Here is a 19,009-nt window from a genome sequence, read left to right as displayed (position 1 = left end):
ATGAATCCAAATCATGACTCCTGCTTGTGCTCTTTGGTCTCTGTCGACTCCACTGTATATCACATTAAAATTTTCAATTCTCATAGTTCCTTTTAATTTCTTTTTTGTTTCAGTGATTACTGCTATTTTAAAATTTCTTTCATTTAATAACTGGTCTAATTCTATTTCTTTATATGCTATTCCTCTTACATTCCAGTTTGCTATGTGTATTATATTTTGTCGTTTCCATTTTCAATTTCCCTTTTCCATTCCAGGGTTGTTTCCCATAGATTCAATCCGATTATCTTTTTCTGTCAGCTTACAAGTATGATTAACGTCTCCATGTCAGGGGACTAGCCTGACGATGGAATAGTTCAGTGGTAGGTGCTAACTTAAAGCTTCTGAACTAGCCTTCTTCCGAATTTAAACCCATAGGAGGAATAGGGTATATTGAAGGGGAAAGAGTAGATTATAGAAGAAATATAGTAAGGTTTATAGAGAGGGCATAGTTGTAAGGCCCAGAAATGAAAAACCCCATGGCCCTCGAGTACTCTAATAGCATAACTCCTGCTTGTGCTCTTTGGTCTCTGTCGAATCCACTGTATATCACATTAAAATTTTCAATTCTCATAGTTCCTTTTAATTTCTTTTTTGTTTCAGTGATTACTGCTATTTTAAAATTTCTTTCATTTAATAACTGGTCTAATTCTATTTCTTTATATGCTATTCCTCTTACATTCCAGTTTGCTATGTGTATTATATTTTGTCGTTTCCATTTTCAATTTCCCTTTTCCATTCCAGGGTTGTTTCCCATAGATTCAATCCGATTATCTTTTTCTGTCAGCTTACAAGTATGATTAACGTCTCCATGTCAGGGGACTAGCCTGACAATGGAATAGTTCAGTGGTAGGTGCTAACTTAAAGCTTCTGAACTAGCCTTCTTCCGAATTTAAACCCATAGGAGGAATAGGGTATATTGAAGGGGAAAGAGTAGATTATAGAAGAAATATAGTAAGGTTTATAGAGAGGGCATAGTTGTAAGGCCCAGAAATGAAAAACCCCATGGCCCTCGAGTACTCTAATAGCATAAGGGTCATAAAGTAAGAAGAGTTGGCTGATAAGGCCTTATAGGAAAGATTAAAGTAAGTGGATCTTCCTCAAAGGAGAAGAAGGAGAGGATAAATCCAGCTAGGGGTCCATGGGAGTGCCGCTTCCCTTACAATCAAGATGATTGCCCCTTATGGCTCTATTGGTCCACGAGTCCTTATTCAGTATATTCGGACCACCTCACCATATATATATACACACACACACACGCGCGCGCGTGCATGTACAGACACACGCGGTGGGCTCCCCTATCCGCCACCCAGGGGATGCACTCTCTAGGGGTTACAGGGTCCCCCTGAGAGGAAAGTGTGGTATGATGACAGAAATTTCACTGCTTTTACGAGTAAAAAGGAAGTTGAAGAGAATGGAAAATCACTTATTAAGTATGAAAATCTAAGAGCAAAATCAGACCTATGAAAGAGAAGTCTGAGAGGTTTTTTTTTTTTTTTTTTTTGCTATGTGAATAATGTGAAAGGTAGGAAAGTGTCAGAGGTTTCAGAAATAGTGAGATTGTCAAGTAATTATGGGCGTGCTTAAGGGTCAAAGCTGTATAACTGAGAGGAAACCTCCACATAGCCTTTAAAGGAATGTGGAGAACCGACCAGGGCTTCTGACCTAATGTCCAATCCTCACCTTCTCGTGGTGCACCCTGTTGGGTATCTACTTGGATACTGAACGAACGAGGATGGGCTGGCAATTTGGGATTTAGCCGACCAAGTTGTATTCTTATTGGTTAAACCAAAATAAAAAATGATGGTACAACATGACAAAATTTCATGTCAGCTGGGGCGTCGCCCGGTTAAACAAGGCCCCCATTGTTTTTGTCAGGGAACCAGGGTGAACAGCAAAAAGTCAGCTACTGGAACAAATCTGAAAACACACCCCCAACTCAACATCACCAAAGTTAAAGATCGGTACTATCAACATAAGAAGCCTGAATGCAAAGAAATGGAGCTAGCTGAGGAATTAGATAAGTACCAGATCGACATAATAGGGGTGACTGAAACAAAAAAGACAAAAACTGGTAAGATCTTTCTGAGCAATAAATACAAAATGTTATATTCAGGCAATGATGAGACTTATTTGTGCCTATGGTCCCACAGAAGGTTCTACTAAGGTAAAAGAAGAGGAATTTTTTGAGGCTTTAGAAAAAGCAACTGACATAATGAAAAAGGAAAAGGTGGTTCTTGTTGGGGATCTAAATAGAAGAGTAGGAAATGATTGTCAGACATACAAAAATATTTTGGGAAAATTTGGAGAAAAGAGCAAAGCTAATAATAATGGCAAATATCTGTTGGATTTCTGCTCAGGACATGGACTGGTTATTACTAACACCATGTTCCGACATAAAAATGTGCACAAATTCACATGGAGAGAAGAGGCAAGGAATAAGAAAAGTCTCATTGACTATGTTATTGTTGATAGTGATGTTTTCTCCCTGGTGCAGGACACCACAGTGTACAGAGGATTTGAAATTGGAAGTGATCACTATTTAGTCTTGAGCAGAATAAAATTGAATTTCATATTGAAAAGAATAACATGTAAGAAAGTTTTAAAGCGAATAAATGTTGAGCAGTTCTCAGATGTGAACTGTAGACTAAAATACACAAACATTATTGAAGAAAAAATAAAAGAGTTTGAAAACAGGAATCAAACCTTGGAGATTCAGTGGCAAACACTGAAGAAAACATTGATTGATTCTGCCAGAGAGGCATGTGGTGAGGTTGTGTGCAAGGATAAAAAAAATCAGAACTCCCTGGTGGACACAGGAAGTTAAAGAGGCAGTGAAGGAAAAGAAGAAAGTATATCAAACGTTCCTGGCAAATAAGTCAGCTTGTGCTCTTAGAAAATACAGAGACAAATGCAAAAATGCTAAACACTGTGTAAAACTAGCTAAACAAAAGTCATGGGAGGACTTTGGCAAGAATATAGAAAATAAATATCAAGAAGGTGACAAAATATTCTTGAGGTTGTTGAAGAAGCTTAGGGAGGAAAGAGTGCTGCAAAAGGTATTAGAGGTGATAAAGGTGACATGAAAATTAGAGGGGAAAAAAGATATCCTTGAAGTATGGAGTAATTACTTTGAAAAACTCCTAATGAAACAAGCAGTGCTGACAGCACCGTGGTAAAAAACACTGACCAGGCATGCAGTCAGGAATTCATATTCATACTTGAAGTAGAAAAAACCATCAAAGGCTTGAAATGTGGAAATGCAGCAGGAGTAGATGATATTCGACCAGAAATGCTGAAGTATGGTGGTATAAAAGTCTAACAGTAGCTGCATTGCATAGTTCAGAAAGCGTGGACAGAGGGACAAATTCCAGATGACTGGAGTAGAGCTCTCACAGTACCCATATATAAAAAGGGAAATAAAACTGAATGTGAGAATTACAGAGGTATTTCCCTACTGAGTGTTCCTGGCAAGATCTATGCAAGTATACTTGAGACACGGTTGAGAAGAATTGTGGAAAAAAAAGCTGGGTAAAGAATAAGCTGGATTCAGGCCAAATAGAGGCTGTCAGGATCAGATCTTCACTTTATGACAAATAGTCGAGAACGCATTGGAATATAACAAAGATCTGTATTTAAGTTTTGTCGATTTGGAAAAGGCATATGACAAGGTGCCAAGAGAGAAGATATTCAATACGCTATAGTTATATGGTGTCAATGGGGCATTATATAAAGTAATACTTAATCTTTATTTGAGTTGTAAGTCCGAATTGAAGGAAGTACAGGAAGATGGTTTAATGTTAAATCTGGTGTGAGACAAGGATGTACATTATCCCCTCTGTTATTCATTATCTATATGGATCACATTATGAATGAAAGTGGTATTAAACATGATATCAAAATTGGAGATGTTAATGTCAGCTCTCTGCTTTATGCGGACGATGTTATACTTCTAAATAAATCCGCTACAAGTTTGCAAGATTCCCTGACTAAATGAAATAACTTGTAACAGATATGGTATGAAGGTCAGCATTAAAAAGACAAAGACAATAGGTAGAATTGTTGAACATGTGAACTGTGTTGTGAACAGGAAACCTGTGGAACAAGTAAAACATTTCAGCTACTTAGGCACGATTTTTAGTGAAGATGGTAAATTAAATATGGAAATAGACAACAGAATCAATAAAGCTGGTATGGTAGGAAGTCAATTGAATAAATTCATATGGAATAAGAGAGAAATTAGTCAGAACACTAAATTAGCTGTATACCAGACAGTGTTCAAACCAGTTTTAACTTATGGATCTGAGAGCTGGGTCAGAAGTAAAACACTTGACCAAAGACTAGAGACTGCAGATATGAGAGTCCTGAGAAAGATTAGAGGTGCGAACAGATGGCATCAATGGCAATATCATATTAAAAATGAGGATATTAGGAAAGAACTTGACATTGTCAGCATCCAGAATGCGTTAGCAGAGCTAATCTCAGGTGGTATGGTCATTTAAACAGAATGGGTGAGGAAAGATTGGCAAAACAAGTGTTCTCTCCAGGTTGGCAGGAAAATGACCCAGAGGAAGACCAAGATATAGGCGGATTGATACGGTACAAAGTGCCTTAGATGATAGAAATATAAGATCTGATAATGTTGGAGTCTTGACAAGTAACAGACTGATTTGGAGGAAAATTGTAGATAGCACGTTAGTATTGATGTAATTTTTTTCGTGTAGTACCATCACATCCTGTACACCCCTTGAGGGTACATGGCAGGAATTTGATGATGATGATGATGATGATGTCAACTAATTATCTTGGTAAATACATATCCTGTGCAAACCCATTAGCTATCAGAATTCTGAGGTGTAACTAGATGAAAGAAAAGACATGGATGAGTTCCAGATATTAAACCTGTTACAAGAGTCACAGATTCAAAATTAGCCTTTAGACTATATGGGATATCTGCAAGGGTATAGAAGGAATATTATAATTATTATTAACATTTGACCTTCGTGGAGCCAGAGGCTCATTGTGGAAGGTACACACTATTGCATACAATGCTCATCCAACTGTGCTTTAAACTGATTCAATGTGTCTTCATCCACAACACACTCAGGCAATGCATTCCACTCACCAACCACTCTCCATGCAAAGAACCTACTCCTCACTCCATCTTTATACAGTTTCCAGCAATGGCCTCTTGTTCTATCCCCCTCTGCCATTCTATGAAAAATCTCTTCCATGTCAACCTGATAACAACCCCCAACTAGCTTATATATATCTCAATCATATCCCCTCCCTTCCTCCTATTCACGAGGCTCTGCAACTTACATTCTCTCAATTTGTCCTCATACTCCACATTCCATACACCACTGACCACCTTTGTGAATCTCCACTGAACCCTTTCCAACATATCATGTCACCATGAAAACTCGGCGACCATATCTTTGCAAGACCTTATACAATGCCATCATAACCTCTCTATTTCTGCATGTCAGGGTCCTCCACATCATTGCCATTATCTGATGTGATGTCTTCACAACTTGTGTAATGTGGCCCCTGAATTTCAGGTCCTTGTCCACCACCACCATTCCCAGATCTCTCATTTCCTCTAACTCCTTTAAAGTTTTCCCAAGTGTATACTTTGCATCACATCATTGCTTATCAAATTTCAAAACCTTACACTTTGCAAAGCTGAACTGATAGTTCCACTTACCTGCCCATTCATGCAATCTACTCCAGTCCTCTTGTAAAGCCATAACATTCACTTGATTCTGTATTGCTCTCCCCAGCTTTGCATCATCTGCAAACAGCTATATATCACTAGTTAAACCCATCCCAATATTATTAACAAATTGAACAACAATGGCCCCAAAAACTGACCCCTGTAGCACACCACTAGTGACCTTTCTCTTTCGGGATACTGCACCCCCCATATACAACTTTCTGATACCTATCTGACATCAGTCACTGATCCAACTCAGAAGTCTGTTATCCAATCCCATCTGTTTCAATTTATTTAAAAGCTTGTCATAATCAAAAGCCTTTGCAAAATCTAAGTACACTATTGTATATGCATCTCCCCTGTCAAAGGTGTTTGTCACCTTGTTATCGTGCATAAGTTAGTGAAACATGATCTTCCCTTAACAAACCCATGCTGATAACGACAGAGAATACTGCTATTATCAACCCATTTCAGTATCCTACTTCTCAGCAATCTTTCCAGTACCTTCACCAAAACTCCGGATATACAGACCAGTCTATAATTTGAAGCTACAGCCATAAACCACCTTTATGCAATGGAACAATTGTACCCTTCTTCCACTCCCTTGGAACCTGTGCTGGTGTAAGACTTTTATTAAACAGGCATGCCAATGCTACTGCCAATTCCCAAACATTCCCTTAAGATGCATGGTGATTTGTCATCAAATCCTATTGCCTTATTGACATCAAGGTTATTTATTTCCTCAAATACCTCCTGCTCATTCATAGTTATGTCATCCCCTCCAATGTCCTCTACACTTAATTTTCTCATGATTCCACCTTGATGAGGATGAAAACATCCCTATAAACTGATCACTGAATACCTCAACAATGTCTTCTGCAGTAGTTACCATTCTACCACTTTCATCCATTAACTTCATCTTACCATGATCATTCTTCCTTCTACTTGCCACATATCTAAAAATCTCTCTCTCTCTAGGGTTTTCTTTGCCTGATTTGCCAATTTCTGTTCATACTCTAATTTTGTTTTCCTTACTAACTGAGTCACTTTCCTGGCTTGGTCTTTATACTCTTCATGTGACTGATTATTACCATTATTCATCTTGTATTTCCTCCAAAGTACTTTCTTTTTCCAGATTTCATGCTTAAGCTCCACATTCATCCATTTTACACCTACCTCATTCAGTCTTTTGGCCTTTGGAATACATTCGCACATTGATGCTGTTATGTATTTCTTTGTCAGTTTCCATGCAGCATTTATTTCCTTACCGCTCAACTCCTCGTTCCATGTTATAGCTCCAAGCTGTCTTTTAAGCTTGTCATAATCACCAGCCTTATAATTCCACATATATCCTTTCCTCACAAAAGTCTACATGTGACTAGCCACAACACAGGTGATTACTTCATGATATGCAAGAGAAGAACTTTATTATTCAATTAGAGTCTCAACTAGGCACAGTTCCTACAGAATAGAAGGAAACCAAGATAATTCATCATACAAGAGTGGATTTAGAACAGAAATAATCAGTTATAGTCCATTGACGATTAAGGTGTTAGACAGCAGTAATTAGTATCTGCATCTAGAAGTGTGTAGATGCAGATACTAATTACTTGGTCCTCTCTATAGAGGACAGCATAGTCTTGTTAAAGGTAGATCTTGCTGTAGTAATTGTCTCACATTTTATAATAGAGTGAATGCAGATTTGGATAAGGGGATGGAATTACTGAAATACTTTTGGATTCTACTAAGGCATTTGGACAAGATTCTACACTGGTTGTCATACAAATTCAAAGGAATGGAATGGGTATACAAAATAATAAGCTTATAACATGGACAGGAGAATGACTGACTTGATAGGTATCAGAATGTAATCCATAGAGGTATTGATTCTAACAGAGGGTGGGTGACTGGTTGCGTACCAAAGGGTTCTGTATATGGGCCACTGTTCTTTAAGATGATCTGAACAAACTGGTTTTATGGGCAAATGACAATTAAAATCAGTTGAGTGTTGCTAAGTAGAAGATTATGCATTTTTCGTAGTCTTTTAGTAATGATAATTTCTGCAAAAGGTCAATGTAGCTAGTGATCAAGGGGCAATGGCAGAAAGATAATTAAAATTTATATCATACTAAGGTGGCTTAGCCATCACATTGGATAACTACAATGTTGAAGAGGATACTAACTTCATAACATTGCCTCGTGGTATAAACAATACCAGAAGAAACAATAATTAATTAATTTCTTGAACTTGCTAATATTTTGCTTGTTTTCTAACTGGCATCATCAGAGCACAAATTACGCGTGCGCACACACACACAGCACTCAATTAAAATGCTACTGAAACAATTTGACCTGTAACTGTCAAGAAACTAATGTCCAAAAAAGGCATCCTCTAATAATAAATTTAGTTTAATCCTTTATCCAAGTGTGTGTGCAAACAAAGTTTGCGCCAGAAAGTATCTTCAGGACTGGGGTAAAGTGGTACAACACCGGGCGACTCCTTGTAAAGGTGGAGCAAGCTACCAACACTCCTTTCTCAGTATCTCCCATAATGCAAAACACATCTCCTTGCGGATATGTATAATGTTATGCATTAAGGGAAGGGCCACTACCCAGACTAGTTTCGACCTTTATTGAGGTCTCTTCAGTGGGAGCCAGGCCCAAGTGGAGATACCAAGGCAGAAGCATTAGCAAGGTCATCTCCTCCTGTAAGAGCTGCCAAAAGGTGTGCCACCTTTTCATTAAATTACTCTGGATTTAGAGAAAGATGTTGAAAGTTTATTTTTCACTTGGTCAGACTATAATAAATTTAGTTTAATCCTTTATCCAAGTGTGTGCAAACAAAGTTTGTGCCTGAAAGTATCTTCAGGACTGGGGTAAAGTGGTACAATACCGGGCGACTCCTTGTAAAGGTGGAGCAAGCTACCAATGCTCCTATCTCAGTTTTTCCCATAATGCAAAACACATCTCCTTGTAGATATGTATAATGTTATGCATTAAGGGCCACTACCCAGACTAGTTTCGACCTTCATTGAGGTCTCTTCAGTGGGAGCCAAGCCCAAGTGGAGATACCAAGGCAGAAGCATTAGCAAGGTCATATCAAACGGTGTGCCAAACGGTGTGCCACCTTTTCATTGGCAATCAGAATGACTGTCCATTGCACCTTTGATTCTCATCATGACAAGAGGAATCTTTATATGGTTTTTTTTTTTCAATTGAAGGTGAATCAGCCGATATCATATGGAGGCAGCAGGGTTTTTTCTCCTGGAACTTGGATTTTTTTATCCCACATATAGGCAAATTGGCCATCAGAATACACACAATTTACAAACAAGAAATACTGTTGGTGGTGGGGGTGGTGATGAGTGATTGATAGATAGCATTGATGGCAGTAAGTGAATTAAGTAGTAGGGGGAAACATTGAGATGTGTGTGCGTGTAGTAAAGTGAAGTAGAGTGCCTTACAGCGATGAGTCTTAGGACTCATTGGAGGTGTCATGTAATAATAATGATGAAACATCCTCTACAGTGCAGCAAAAAACATGGGATACTTTTATATTAAGTTTGGTCTTTGCTAATTCACCACAACACGCTCATATTTATCAGCAGTATACAGCAGTCCACAAATGAGCACACAACATCATAGCAAATACGTGCTTTTCATCATTATTCATGTTCAAATATTTTCACTAGAGTTGTTAACTGCTATTCCCTGTTTTCTAGTTTATTCATGTAATTATCCTGATGATATGAAAGAAAAGAATTTCACAAAACTTGTCGAAAAATTAATATAAACAGTTTGTTATTCTAATGATACTTTATTTTTGTGGAATAATACTGAAAATCATATTCCTATCATACTGGTAAATCTGTTAACATTGCTTTGAAGAACACAAGAACTACATCTGCAATCATTGGTATGGCAAGTCAGAACTGGTAGATCATGCTCTGTATATTCCTTCACACGGGATTAAATGAAAGAAGACAAATGTGCTATATAAAAGTCACTCCAGGTCTGAGAGACTATTTTTAGACATGCATCAGCTATGAAGCACTCTCCCCCTAACCTCAATAAGTATAGCTGTATTAATTTGCCAAAGATCTTGCAGACAGTCATTTTAACACTATATTAGCATGACCTTCTGAATCAACTGGACTGTTATCTGGTCCCCACAACAATAGTTTCTTTTCAGCTATCTAAATTGCTTCCATAACATTTTATTTGAGTGCTGTGTGTCACCACAACTTGTGCTCCAATGATGCTGGTTAGAAAACCAGCAAAATATTAGCGTGTTCAATAAATTAATTAATTACTATTTCTTCTTATGGTGTTGGTTATACTGTGCAGCACTGTTATGAATAGCTTTTCTATACTTAAGAATACTAACTTGTAGGAGTAAGAAAGTCATTCTTCCACTATACAAGGTTTTGATGAGACCACATCTTAAATGCTGTGCTGAGTTCAGAAGAGATGAAAATGCAACTGGAAATAGGAGGAGGTAACTAAGATGATATCTGGCCTACAGAATTGTTCACATGAGAATAAACTGCTGGAATGTGGTCTTCAAAGTTTGAGCAATAGAGGGAAAACAGAAGAAATCATAAAAACATAAATTTGTAAGGATAGTACTACCAACAGCTCACTTGGACCTTTAAAAAAAGAAGCAAAGAGGAAACTTAGGCTTTTGAAATGAAATATTTCAAGAAAATCAACAGAACTCATTGGACAGAACATAAGACAAATACACAAGGGTTGCAAGACTTAAATATCCCTAACTCAAAAATTCTTAACATAGTTAAAAAGCATCAACTCCATTGGTTTGATCACATTGAACAAATGGAACTGGACAGACTTCCCCACTTGGTATTTGAGAATACTACAGAGAGTACAAGATCCAGGGAAAGCCCAAGATTAGCATGGCATAAAGTCCTTAGAACTGCAATGAACTTTCAGAGCTGTTGGTATGTGAAAGAGCTTGCTTTGGACAGAGAATGGTGGAAGGTCCTATCCACATGGGACTCAATCTATCTTGCATGAAGAGAAGAAAAAAGAAAAGAGAGAGAGAGAGACATGAGTTTTATAGCTCATGGCAGGTGGTGGGAAGAAATGAGATGTCATCCCCCCAGAAATTGAGTAGTGTAGTGTGATAAGGAAACATGTGAGATTCAGTTTCTTCTCAAAGTATATATGGTGAACATGTGGATGGGCTTCTAATGGATGTTGTAGGTACTTCTTTCTTGAATGGTTTCAAATTAAGGTTATGATAGATATTTTGGCATTGTGTAATCTGGAAGAGGTCACACAATGCAGAAAAAATTCAATCTGGCTTCCTGGAGGAGCCTGTATAATAATAACTACTCTTATTTGAAGGACTTTATTCTGATATATGCATGTATGATATATACGTTCATTTTTGTACATGTTGCTTTTTCATATCTTAGTCTTATCAAATGAACTGATGACCTTATGATTTCACCAATGAGATCATCTGTGATAACACAGATATTTTTGTAATTGTTCCACTGTGGCATCAAGGCATTCTATATCTAATAATTAAAATTATAATAACAGAATAACTCACGTAAAAATATTATTTATTAGTAAAATTTTCACCCGAGTGTCACAGGCATCTTCAGTACATGTATAAAGCATTAAACAATAACTGAAAATTTCAAAAGGCACTACCTAAAGTAGCTAATGTAAGATAACAAAAGGTCAATACATTTCCTAACTTATTAAAAAAAAAAAATTATATATATATATATATATATATATATATATATATATATACAATTAAAAAAGTTAGGAAAGATTAGCTGATTTATAGAGTACTATCTCCCACAAAGGGGATAGATGTAAACCATCGGATCTGTTTAAGTTAGAAGAGTAAAGTAAAGTTCCACATGTTTCTTTATAAAGCCATTCCATAAGGAACTGACTTTTGTGAAGGACTCTTGTCTTGTTCCAATGAACTCTATGTCTAGTAGATATTGATGGCCTATTTTTTTACTTTACTTCACTCTCCTAACTTAAACAGATCCAATGGTTTACGTCTATCCCCTTTGTGGGAGATAGTACTTTATAAATCAGCTAATCTTTCCTAACTTTTTTAATTGTATATATATATTTTTTTTAATAAGTTAGGAAATTTATTGACCTTTTTTAGTTATCTTACATTAGCTACTTAGGTGGCAACTTTTGGAATTGTCAGTTATTGTTTAATTAGCTTTATACATATGCTGAAGATACCTGTGATACTTGGGCAAAAATTCTACTAATAAATAATATTTTTACGTGAGTTATTCCATTATTATAATTTTAATTATTATGTCTACTCACAGTATTTCCTTACTAAAGCATTCTATATCCATGTAGAAAAAAAATGAATTCAAATATTTATAAACATGAAATAACAGTGTGCTCAATTCAGTATCAGTTACAAATTACTTGCCAGCCACATGATAAAAAATGGAAATCACTGAGTGCAAGATCAGGACTGTCCAGTGAGTAGACCAAAACTTCCCAGATGTAGCAACAAAACCACTCATGTACAACTGGCAGAGTGTAGAAGAGTGAATTGAGTGTATGAGATCAAGTATTCCATTCAAAAAGCCTTATGAATGTCTATAAGTTGAGTTGAGGAATACTGCACATGCAAACACACACGTGCACACGCATACACAACCCAGTGAGACGTTAATCTCTTTAGCTTTTTTTTTAGTGTCTGTAGAACAAAGATTAAGACACTGCAGGGCAGATTGGCCAGCCTGCCCTGCAGGCAACCTGCAGGCTGAGAGTTTGAATCATATTGCCTTTTCACACCATTTCATTTCACCATAGTTGGTCTCTAGAGCAGAGCTTCCAGATTATATAACCCTTCACCCAGCAGCTTACTGATGTGCTAATGACTTGCTTATAACCTTTTGTGAGTGGGACAGTCATAACAAATCATCATTTTCTCATCTACCTAAGGCAGGTTGAGGCTACCATGAACAAAAACTTTCCAGTCCAATCTATTGGCAGCCAAGTTATTTAAGCTTCTGTAGCTTCTCTTCTGTTAAACTGCAGAAGCATAACAAATATATATATATTTGCTCTCTTCAGCTGACCCACAAGACACTCCGCAAATGAGACATCAAGTTTTATGGGATAAATCAAAACTATTACACCACTGCTATGATACAACAGGGAGAAAAACCTGGGAGTCTTTGGAAATAGCATTAGATCCCAAACATCTAAATATTAATCAAAGTATTAACTTGGCTGATTACATCCTAGCCTTTATTAGTCAAACACATTCAAGTGAATGAGTAAACAATCACAATGTTCTGAACAATTAGAAATATTTAAAAAATAACATCAGTCTCTTCTATAACTGCATAACAGTTGTCACCTTTGTTATCCTCACTGTTTTGTCTACTAGTTTATATGTTTACACCTGAAGAAATCTTGTGCAATTAGGATGAAATGTTGTGTTTTCAATTAAAATAAATGTTATCAACTTATTCCAGTGTTCTGTCTTATAAACTTTAGTCAAATATATATATATATATATATATATATATATTGCTCTGCTTTGGTGATTATTTGTAGCTGCGCATCACAGTACAAGAAACTAGAGGAACACATAAATAATTTATTGAATTTCTAATACTTTGCTAGATTTCCAACCAGCATTTTCAGAGCACAAAACACAACTTGCTATAAAATTCAACATTCAACTTGACAGCTGCAGAAATAATTCTTTTTTTTTTTTTCCCTTAAGTTAAATTTGAACTTTCTGCAGCTGTACAATTGAGTGCTCTGTGTTTTATAGCAAACTGTAATTTTTGCTCTGAAGATATTAGTTGGAAATCCAGTAAAATATTAACTGTGAAGCAATGCTGTGAATAAACTCTCATGAGTAGGACTGACTAAAAACAAAAAAAATAAATAAATAATTAAAAAAATCTATCCACCAAGTGAATAAAACCAATGTAGGTAAGTTTGGTGCATTAGCTCTAATGAGTACTCTACTGGGATTTTTTATATATATATAAAAAAAATATGCAAAAATGTTATATTTACTCACTTTTGTCAATGCTTCAGTTATTAGTTCATTCAAGTTAATAAACAGGCTACATTTGAACATGGAAGTATGTAAGCATTTGGAGTGACTGTTCTCTGGGCAAAAGTTGGAGTAATTATTAGAATCAGTGAAATACAGCTGAAAAAGGAGGATATCATGACAAAAATAAAGCAGGAGGATATAGCATATTTCAGCAGGATAGGAAGGATAAATGAAATCATAAAGTGTTACTAATGATAAGTGATGAATTGTGTCCTCTCAGGATAGAAAGTTTGGAAGAAAATGGTAATGATTTATGTAGTAGGGGTGGGCAGGCAGACAGGACAAGATATTTAGTGAAATTTGGTTATAAACTAAATTAAAGATATCAAGAAATTATATACTTGTTTAATCCTTTATCCAAGAAATGTTTAGGTAGATTAGTTTGTCAAGTGATAATTATAGGAGATTTTAACTATAGCAGGATAAATTGGGCAGATAAAGCAAGGGAATGGAATTTCTGGAATTCTTGAGTCACAAAAGTCTTAGGGAATATGTACTAGAAAGAACACAATGATCGAGGGTTTTGATTTTGATCCTAAAAATCATAGGACTTGATTATAACTGAGCTGTCATCCTTGTCCCAGTATAGTGAGAGTGACCTTGTAGTCTTGATGTGAAGAAAGAAAAGACATGCAGATTTATCAAGGAGAAAGAAATTTATGTGGAATTATAAGGCAGGTAATTATAATAATATTAGAAATCAGCTTGAAACAGTAAGCACTGTTGTGTCCCATTTTACAATTTCTACTCTAATCTTACAAATTCCTTTTATCTATATTCTTCTAACTTCTATGCCCGAGATTTTACCAAAACTTATACCAATATCTAAGTTATTGCTCCCCATAGTACCCCTAATATTTGTATTTATACTGCGCCTTTTGGGATATTTAGTTTAGGATATTACATACATAAACGAGGAGAAAGAACTCAAATATATCTGAAAGTGTAACTATTGCAGTCGTGACACTTAACTCGATTCTTAACTTAAATTTTCCGCGTGACTAAGTACAATATTTTCAAGTGGTTATCAACTGCACCATTTATATTGTTATGAATAGGGAGAAAGTCAATCTCGAATATATCTCTTAGTGTTTAAATATTATTGCAGTCGTGACTCTTAATCTCTTTCCTCAATATTAAATTTCCCACGTGATTAGGTACGATGATTTTTAAGCGGTGCACTGGATTAGCAACATCAGACAACTCTTTTATCATTGAACAAAAGGTTTATTAAGTTTCTAAACATGGTACAATTCAAATACTAAAATAAATACTTATAGACTAACATTAAATCATTACAAGCAATATGGCTATTTGTGATTATGCCGCCATACACATTAATTCATAAATTCACCTGATGTGAACAAATTAGATCAATTCACACTATCTGATTATTCATACTGAAGTAGATTAACAAATCATTCACTGCTAACACATACTTGTGACATTTCAATTATTTTATACATTACATTAAGCATTCAATTCTTAGGATACGTAATTACTTAATTCACACTATTCCGTTATACCGTTATTTGCACTAACACACAATTATGTCATTTAAATATCTTGTGCAATATAATAGACAAGCAAAAATACCTTAGGACTCTTAATCATTCACAAATCTTTAACACTAGTCAATCTACACATAACACATACTATCATATACTAAAGTCCTAGTATAACTTCAACAGTTCTGTATTGGAATCATGATACTTTTCACAGACAAATTTCTAGCTAACATAGGTTATGATTTACAGTACCTTTCTTGAGCTCTTTGTATGGGCCTTTATTCTTTTCCAAACGAACCTCTGGTATAACTTCTCGTAACTCTGGAATACTTTAACACACATATATTTGCTCTACTATCAACAACGAGGACATCGATCTCTTTACAGCTTTCTGCTTTGCGTAGTTATCACTAGCGTCGAAACGAAGAAGATCCCTCCTTTTCTAGGACTCTATGGCAATTTTTCCTTTGCTTCCTACTTGGGAAAACAGGAATCGAAATCCCGCTCACTTTCGTTTCCATGTTGTGACGAGGAGATATCACCTCTGTCACCACTCAGGAAAACCCCGTGAACTCCACCGGAACCAAAACCAAACTCCAAGGCCAAAAGTGACTATCCAAAAAAAAAGTCCTCCCCAGGGGGTTACCAACCCTTTTATAGCTGCTACCCTAACGGCACCTTTTCTTACTTCCTTTCTCCTCCTTCTACTTGTTTTTTAATCATCGACCAATTAGGGTGGCGTTTTCTCGCCAAACGTCATTTGATCGGCAAGCCCGTTCTCAATGTTTCAATCCGGGGATCGGCCCTAAGCAATAGCTTTGCTTTTCTTGTGCTAGCCTGACTTAATCCCCTTTCAAACTTTTTCTATGAATTCTACTTAATAACTTAATCTCTCACATAATGTATTTTATGACTCACCCCTTTCTACTTATTTACTTAACTCTCTCATTTTTAATTGTATTACAATATTAATCTATACTTTCCTTTGTTAGCTACTTATTTAGTTAGAATTCCTTATTTTAAGTCATATTACAATATTAATACATTCCTTCCTTTATCAGCTACTTTAACAACAACCCTTATGTTTTATACATATTACTGGATGCAAGAAATTTTCCATTAAATAATTCATTTTTTTATGCAGGGGTTTTAATTTATGATATTTATTCTTCATGTTACACCATGATAGCTGAGAATACTATATTCCTAAGATATCAGGTGTAACAGCACCATTAGGAGAGATTTTTGCAATGCATAGGAGCTAATTAAGAAATATTTATCAGCAACAATGCAAATTTCCTACCTCAAGTGAAAAAAATAACACAATTTGAGTTAAAGCAGATAACTAACAAAATCAAACAGGAACTGCAGATGAAACAATGGGAAAAAGTATAACGAGAGTAGTGGAGAGCAGATGCATGAGGAATATAATAATATTCAAGCCAGGAAAGTGATTAGTACAGTAAGGTAGAAAAAACTGGAATACAAGAGGAAATTAGTGCTGAGATCAAAGGAATTCTTTCATTATGTGGTCAGTAGGAGGAGCAATGATGAATGAATGAATGATCTTGTTGGATGTAAATAGGATCAAGTGAACAATGCAGATACCATAGCAGAGTTGTTCAATGATTACTTTATTGGGATATTTCATCCTGAAAAAAGCATATTTTATTCCAGGAGGGATGCCAAGGATTGAAGGTTTAGGAGTGCATGAGGAGAATGTAGTTTGATTACTAATTACTCTGGACATCAGTAAGGGAATAAGACTGAAAGAGATTTTTGCCACTTTTTTTAAGAGAATGTGCTAAGGAATTGATATTTCCATTGACTTCAATGAGAATCTAGATACTGGAAATGTGATCAAGCAGTGAAAGGAGGGTAGGATAGTATTATTACATATAGGTGATGGTAGAATGGCAGCATCAAAATGTAGACCAGTTTGTATTTCTTCTACAGTTCTTAAGATTTTGGAGAAATCAGTGACTGTATACAAAATTAGATAAATGAGGGGTAATATTATCTATGAGTGTCAGCATGACTTGTTAAGGGGAAACTCTTGTTTCAATAATCAGATTCCTTTTATAATAAAGTAACAAGAGCAGTTGATGAGGGAGAGACATATACTACTTTTTTTTTTATTTCACAAATACTAATTTTGTTTTTCTATTTCACAAAGGAATCAGGCAGTGTGATGCATGATAAGTTGATAATTAAGTTGCAAGATATCAGTTTAAATATCAGATTAGTGAAATGGAATGAAAATTACTGTCCAAATATCACAGTTGTGTATGTGATATCAAGGAGAAGGAAGATCATGTGGGATTCCACAGGGGTTAGTAAATGGGAGATATTCAGTTGTTTACAAATTATGTGACGCATGGAAGGATTTTTAGTGCCAATGTTGTGGTAAATGTAAGGTCTTGAAATCTGGAATCTACTGAATGGCAGATGCATACTTTTTAGCGAAACTATACCAAAGGAAGTGAAAGAGGCAAGAGATCCTGTGGTGATGAGTGACATATCATGAAAGTCATGAAGGAAATCCAGAGGGCCTCTGGGAAACTGAGAAGGATCTTGACCAGCACAAATAAAAAGAGTGGTGTTCCATTGTATAAAGCCCTGATCAGACCACATCTGGATTAGTATGCTCAGATCAAGTTGATGGAATTTGAAGGGAATAAAGTATTTGTAGAGAGGGTGGATAACAAAAATTATATCAAGTCTGTAAAATGTTGGCTATGAGGACTGATTAAGGACATATAAACTGCAGAGCTTGGTGAATAAAGATGAAGGGGTGATATATTTGATTCAGACATTCAATCTGTTGAGAGAGAAAGAGAGATACTTATCGGATTGACAATGAGGAGATTTTCTGAATAGCTGAACAAAGGGAAGGAACAAGGACAAGAATCCATCTCTGAAAGTTGCAAAAGTGATGAAGAAGAGGATGAAAATGTTCGCCCTCTATGCTTTTTTTTAGCATAGAGGGTGAACAATGGAATGCACTGTCTGATAAGATAGCGAGAGAGAGAGAGAGAGCAGGAAAGAGTTTAAAGAGTGGTCTAATAGACTTTGTGCTGTCTAAGATGGGCCTTCCAAGATAACTCTTATGGCTCCATGATAGTCCTAAATAATAATAATAATAATAATAATAAAATGAACTTACCATTTTTCCTGCAAGAGGAGCAAGTACCTTCTTTATATCTTCTGAAGTGGCATAATTTGGGATTTTATACTTCTCTTGTAATAAGATCCGTCCAACATCAAAACTATAAATACCAACATAATCAATATGTTTGACAGACTGACAGAATAAATACTGGTTCATATTTCTGTCTTAACACTTTTTTTTAATTTAAATGCACCAAAAATAAAACAATAAATTAAAATGAATTTTTTAAAGTCTCATACTACTAAATTTTATTGTTGAAAATTATTCATTTGGTTATAAATTAAATTAAAGATATCAAGAAATTATATACTTGTTTAATCCTTTAAACAAGTATATAATTTATACAAGTATATGCAAACAACATTTGCACATGAATTATCTTCACAACTAGGCTACTTCTATACAGAGGCTAATGATTCCACATTAATTGCCTTATTATTCCATAACGTAAAGCATACATTCTTTCA

General features: G+C 35.7%; 1 protein-coding gene across 2 annotated transcripts in view; it reads right to left on the bottom strand.

Annotated features, from left to right (window-relative positions):
- LOC150110457 (methionyl-tRNA formyltransferase, mitochondrial) overlaps nucleotides 1-19,009 on the bottom strand; it is a 207,819-nt gene that overhangs the window by 98,789 nt on the left and 90,021 nt on the right. For both annotated transcript variants that reach the window (XM_090393962.1, XM_090393969.1), the window contains exon 6: nucleotides 18,537-18,639. In XM_090393962.1, the coding sequence (XP_090250088.1) occupies nucleotides 18,537-18,639 (103 nt within the window). The remainder of the gene's footprint in view (nucleotides 1-18,536; nucleotides 18,640-19,009) is intronic.

This window comes from Typopeltis vanoorti, chromosome 1 (genome assembly GCF_054136105.1).
Source record: "Typopeltis vanoorti isolate ZY-2024b chromosome 1, IOZ_Tvanoo_1.0, whole genome shotgun sequence".
NCBI classification, from domain to species: Eukaryota; Metazoa; Arthropoda; class Arachnida; order Uropygi; family Thelyphonidae; genus Typopeltis; species Typopeltis vanoorti.
Note: the sequence above shows the minus strand (reverse complement) of the source record. Positions and strands in the feature narration are given on the sequence as shown.